This window comes from Typopeltis vanoorti, chromosome 22 (genome assembly GCF_054136105.1).
Source record: "Typopeltis vanoorti isolate ZY-2024b chromosome 22, IOZ_Tvanoo_1.0, whole genome shotgun sequence".
In the NCBI taxonomy this organism is placed as follows: Eukaryota; Metazoa; Arthropoda; class Arachnida; order Uropygi; family Thelyphonidae; genus Typopeltis; species Typopeltis vanoorti.
In genome coordinates, this window is record NC_143570.1 from 72,664,081 (window position 1) to 72,670,080 (window position 6,000).

Below are 6,000 nucleotides of genomic sequence, written 5' to 3' on the forward strand. Positions count from 1 at the left end.
TTGAAGTCTCGTCAGCGGGAGCCAGACCCAGAAGTGGTGATACTAAGGCAGAAGAAATGGAGAAGTCATATTTACCTATACGAGTTGCCACAAACGGGGTACCACCTTATTATTAAATTACTCTGGATTTAGAGAAAGATGTTGGAAGTTTTTTCCCACTTGGTTAGACTATAATATATTTAGTTTAATCCTTTATCCAAGTGTAAGCAAACAAAGTTTGAGCCTGAAGTATCTTTAGGACTGAGGCAACTCGTGGTAAAGGTGGACCAAGCTCTCATTACTCCTTGTCTCAGTATCTCCCATAATGCAAAGCACATCTCCTTGCGGACATGTATAATACTACTGAGACGAGTGATGAGAACTTGGTCCACCTTTACAAGTTGTCTCAGTCCTGAAGATACTTCAGGCGCAAACTTTGTTGCTTACACTTGGATAAAGGATTAAACTAAATTTATTATGTGATGACCTCTTTTCTTGACCACTAGTATTAATAATTAAAGACTTATTTTGTAAGCTAGCCAAGTAAATAATAGTTTAATATCCAAACTATTATTAAACTATTATTTACTTGGCTAGCTTACAAAATAAGTTTTTAATTATTAAATTTATTATAGTCTAACCAAGTGGGAAAAAAATCTACCAACATCTTTCTCAATATTCTTCAGGACTGAGGCAACTCATGGTAAAGGTGGACCAAGCTTTCATCACTCTTTGTCTCAGTATCTCCCATAATGCAAAGCACATCTCCTTCCCTTAATGCATAGCATTATATATGTTTCCTAGGGGATGTGCTTTGCATTATGGGAGATACTGAGACAAGGAGTGATGAGAGGTAAAGGTGGACCAAGGAAAAGGTGGACCTTTTCCTTGGTCCACCTTTACCACGAGTTGCCTCAGTCCTGAAGATATTGAGAAAGATGTTGGAAGTTTTTTTCCCACTTCGTTAGACTATAATAAATTTAGTTTAATCCTTTTCCTTTATCCAAGTATAAGCAACAAGGTTTGCACCTGAGTATCTTCAGGACTGATGCAACTCGTGGTAAAGGTGGACGAAGCTGTCATCACTCCTTGTCTCAGTATCTCCCATAATGCAAGCACATCCCCTTGCAGACATGTATAATGCTACGGATTAAGAGAAGGAGATGTGTTTTGCATTATGGGAGATACTGAGACAAGGAGTGATGAGAGCTTGGTCCACCTTTACCACGGGTTGCCTCAGTCCTGAAGATATTGAGAAAGATGTTGGAAGTTTTTTCCCCACTTGGTTAGACTATAATAAATTTAGTTTAATCCTTTTCCTTTATCTAAGTGTAAGCAACAAAGTTTGCGCCTGAAGTATCTTCAGGACTGAGGCAACTCGTGCTAAAGATGTACCAAGCTCTCATCACTCTTCTTCTCAGTATCTCCCAAAATGCAAAGCACATATTTTTCCCTTAATGCATAGCATTATATATGTCCGCTAGGGGATGTGCTTCATTATGAGAGATGCTGAGAGAAGGATTGATGAGAGTTTGGTCCACCTTTACCATGAGTTGCCTCAGTCCTGAAGATATTGAGAAAGATGTTTGAAGTTTTTTTTCTACTTGGTTAGACTATAATAAATTTAGTTTAATCCTTTATCCAAGTGTAAGCAACAAAGTTTGCGCCTGAAGTATCTTCAGGACTAAGGCAACTCGTGGTAAAGGTGGACCAAGCTCTCATCACTCCTTGTCTCAGTATCTCCCTTAATGCATAGCATTATACATGTCCGCAAGGAGTTGCCTCAGTCCTGAAGATACTTCAGGCACAAGCTTTGTTTGATTACACTTGGTTAAAGGGTTAAACTAAATTTATTATAGTCTAACCAAGTGGGAAAAAACTTACAGAATATCGTCATGAATATTGTTATCATGTGCATATCTTACATAGCATATTAAGTGCACATCATTTGTAACATCAGTAGTCTCGTCTATTTGTAATGCATAATAAGGGCTCTTCTTAACTCTTTCAAATTAACTGGGATTCTACTTCTCTTGCCATATCATTAATTCTGTGACCGACAGTGCCATTTGAAAGATGAACATCTTTTAGTAACTTGTTACCAATCATAGTTTTTACCACATCTTTCATAGCTGGAAGTAGTAAATTTTCCCCGATAGAATGAGTTTTCCCTATCTGTTTTCACTATCTGCAAACTTGGATAGGATGCTTCCAGCACCTTGCTATTAATCGAAACCATGGCTGAAACTATATCTTTCCCATGATTTAATGTCCCTGAGCATCGCTAAAAAAATTCAATCGACTTATTTTTCACATCACGTTTAGTTTCTAAATGTCTTCGGAATTTTGCAGTAAATGCACTCGTTCGACAACACTTCATAACACATAACACATTGAAGTTTCTGTTCACTTTCATTCCCACACACTAAGTAAACCCGAATTCCAAATATGAACTGTTATATTTCCTACTGTATTTTTTCTTTGAAATGCTTGTTTCTTCTACTTTAATAGTCTCAGATTTACTCGCAATTGTGATACAAAGTGTATCACAATTAGGGTTAGCATTATCTGTTTCATTTGCTTTGCTTTTCAAAGTTCTTTTTCATTATTAAAAAACGTTTCCGAAAAATATATAAATACTGGGGTTAACTCACGACACACTTTGTCCAAGTATCAGTTAGCACTTCTGAAGATATACTGAGCCTTGGTAAGGAAACCTTCAATAATAAAAATCAATAAACAACAAGCAATTGGTTGAAATGTAGATAACACGTTTACTTCAAATATGAAAAACAGCAAGGGAAGGCGGAAGCAATAAAACCATATTGTTGTTCACTTCACTCCTCTTTCATTACTCGTGATTCTGCTACTATTTGTTGGTTATTTTCAGTACCCATTTTATTTCAATAATTTTTACTTATTCAATTCTAATTTGTTTTGTTTGGATAATTTAAAAAAATATATATATATATATATATAAAAAAAAATATATATATATATTTAATTTAAGTCTGCCTGCGGACCACCTGTTTCATCGTCGCAGACCACAGGTTGAGAAACACCGCAGTGGCACCATCCTTCACAGTTGTTTACTGCACTACTCATTAATGGGAAAAAATTCTGAGGCTCTTTCATAGTATGTTTGTTTGGTATGCTTCTAAAGAGGATAATACCCTAAAGGAAATCTGTTACTTCAGGTTTTAATTAAGTAAGGTGATGTTTATTGATGGGATTCAATGAGTATTTTTCTGTTTTAATGTAATGTGCAATAATGTTAATTGTTAAGAATGTGTAGGCTTCCTTTAAATTCCATTATCAATACTGGAATAGTAGCAATAACAACAATAATCCTAAATAAAAATAATATCAGCTAAGAAAATGTTTGATTTTTAACCAGTCCCCTACTTTCTCTGTACCTGCCTTATATATATATATATATATATATATATATATATATATATATATATATATATATATGTATGTATGTAGAAAGTTTTTTTTACCTTCGGTATAATATACGTTAAAGATACCAAACTATTTTATATGTATATAAATATAAACTTGGTTTTAATCCTTTCCCAAGTAAGAAAACAGACAAGTAAGTCAAGTTTGTGCCTACAAATAGTGCAAGTCTTAGGCAGCTCGTGGTAAAGGTGGAATAAGCTCTGATCACTATTCTTAGCATTTACCCCTAATGCAAAGCACATCTCCGTGAGGAGTATGATGCTATGCATTAAAGGCAAGGGGCCACTACCCATGCCGGTTTCAACCTTTATTGAGGTCTCATCAGTGGGAGCCAGGCTTAGAAATACCAAGGTTTAAGTAATACAGAGCTTATAAATTTTACCAAGACAAGTTGCCATGAGGTGCTTTGACCTGATTAAATAAAAATCTCAGGATGAGAGATAGATGTAGAAAGTTTTTTTACCTTAGGTATAATATATGTTAAAGATACCAAGCTATTTTATAGTCAATAAAATATAGTCAAGTTTGCACCTGCAAGTAGTGCAAGTCTGGGTGACCCGCACGTAGTGCAAGTCTTAGGCAACTTGTGGTAAAGGTGAAATAAGCTCTGATCACTATTCTTAGTATTTACCCCTAATGCAAAGCACATCTCCTTGAGGGGATGCTTACTTGGGAAATAGGATTAAAACCAAGTTTATATATATATATATATATATAATATTTGTAATCTTTATAATCATTTATAATCTCTGTAAGGTCAATCAAATGACTTCTCTCTCTCTCTCCATGCTATCATTTGTAAGTATTTATGTAACTTGCTAATCAATATATTATTTTGTTAATTACATTCAGTCTTTATCTTCTTAGGGGAATCTTCAGCGGAGCAAAATTGTCCAAGATCAGATAGCTGAATCAAAACAACAGATGTTGAAAGTTCTTGAACACAAACCAAACATACTAGATATAATTAGCAAGTATATCAGTAAAAGGCCTCTTAAGAAAAAGGAAAAAAATTAAAACGTAGAAATATTTTCATGTGAGTTTGTTTTTTATGTGAACAAGCACACATAACATTGACCTCGTTTATGGTATGTACATTACTTCATTAAATCTTCGTTAACATAACTAAAACAGTACCAGTGCTGTTTTTGACATTTTATTTTATTTAAAAAAAATGGCATGGTTTTGCTTTATAAAATCTATTTGCAATTTGTATTAAATTATGGACACACATAAAACATATCATATATATACATATAAGTTGTTAAAAATTAGAGAACTTGGCATTGTTCATTTTTTAGTCAGAGATGTGATTGCCATTTATAAGAATCTTAAAATTTTTATTAATCAGAAAATCTAATTCTTGAGATTTTTTACAACTGTAACATTGTTGATATTAAATTTATAACATAATGTTAAATTTTTAAACAACATTAAGTAAATTACTATGCAGACACACACACTCATTATAAATATGTATAGTACTGTATTTGTAAAAATTGTGAATTTGTTTTATGATTTTATCCAGTTAGCACAATTTTATTCATAATTTAAGAACTGAATTTCCTTTGCATCATTGATATAAAAACTGGAATGATATTTTTTTCATTATTTATTTTTTTAAGATGAAATAAATGCTGATGAAGTACGTAGTCAGCATTACTTCACTGTTTCCAAAAAAACAGTATAACAGTTATTACTTTCAAGAGTTTCTGTCATTAAATATGTAAGCATACAATAGTTACTTGCTTTTCTTTAATCACAAAGATGAAAATATTTCCAACAGTATCAAAATATAGTTTACTTTTTACTTCTTTAAGCAGTAAACAGAAATGTATATAGGTCATTTTTTATCATGAGACTGTTAATAAAGACAATCAATTTTGATTGTGAATGCTTCATACATCGCATTAGTTTGCTGCTTTATATATATATTTTTTTTTTAAATTGTAATAGACTGCTTATTAGAGTTTTATTTCTGATAATTACATAATTCATAATTATATTAAAATTAAAGGTGCACTGAATATAAGGAAATTGGTATATTGTGTGAATAAGATATGCAGAATAAAAGTTGCAATATTTAATTTCCATGAGTTGAGTGTTTTTCATGTAATGTATCATGTTTTCTGAATAGTTTAAAAATTAGAAGCATTTATGTTTCATTTAGTATATATTGTACTTGTCATCTATTCACTCACAACATTTTAAAAATTCCAAAATGGATCCTTTTTGGTGCATTGTGCCCATCAAAATGCCTATTTTAGGCATGTTGCATACAGCAAATGACCACTCGTCATGAGAAATGTTTTCACGCATTGCCATCATTGAGCACTCGCTCTCTCAAGAACAAGAAGAAGAAAAAAAAATGCACACCAAAATGAAATAGTTCTGCATATGTGAATTGACTATTTGGGAAATGTTGATCAAGTATCTGAGAAAGGACTATTTTAATACCACCATTAAGCTTAATGGTGTTATCTTAATAACACCGTTAAGCTTGAGCTGCAAAAAAAGAAACAATTATGGAGGGAATTTAAGGAGAAAGGTGACCGG

At 32.7% G+C, this 6,000-nt stretch overlaps 1 protein-coding gene across 4 annotated transcripts in view; it reads left to right on the forward strand.

The window, feature by feature from the left end:
- Sap130 (Sin3A-associated protein 130) overlaps nt 1-5,502 on the forward strand; it is a 474,798-nt gene extending 469,296 nt beyond the window's left edge. For all 4 annotated transcript variants that reach the window (XM_090411834.1, XM_090411836.1, XM_090411835.1 and 1 more), the window contains one exon: nt 4,312-5,502. In XM_090411834.1, the coding sequence (XP_090267960.1) occupies nt 4,312-4,461 (150 nt within the window). In that variant the 3' untranslated portion in view covers nt 4,462-5,502. The remainder of the gene's footprint in view (nt 1-4,311) is intronic.
- Nucleotides 5,503-6,000: the final 498 nt, after the last annotated feature.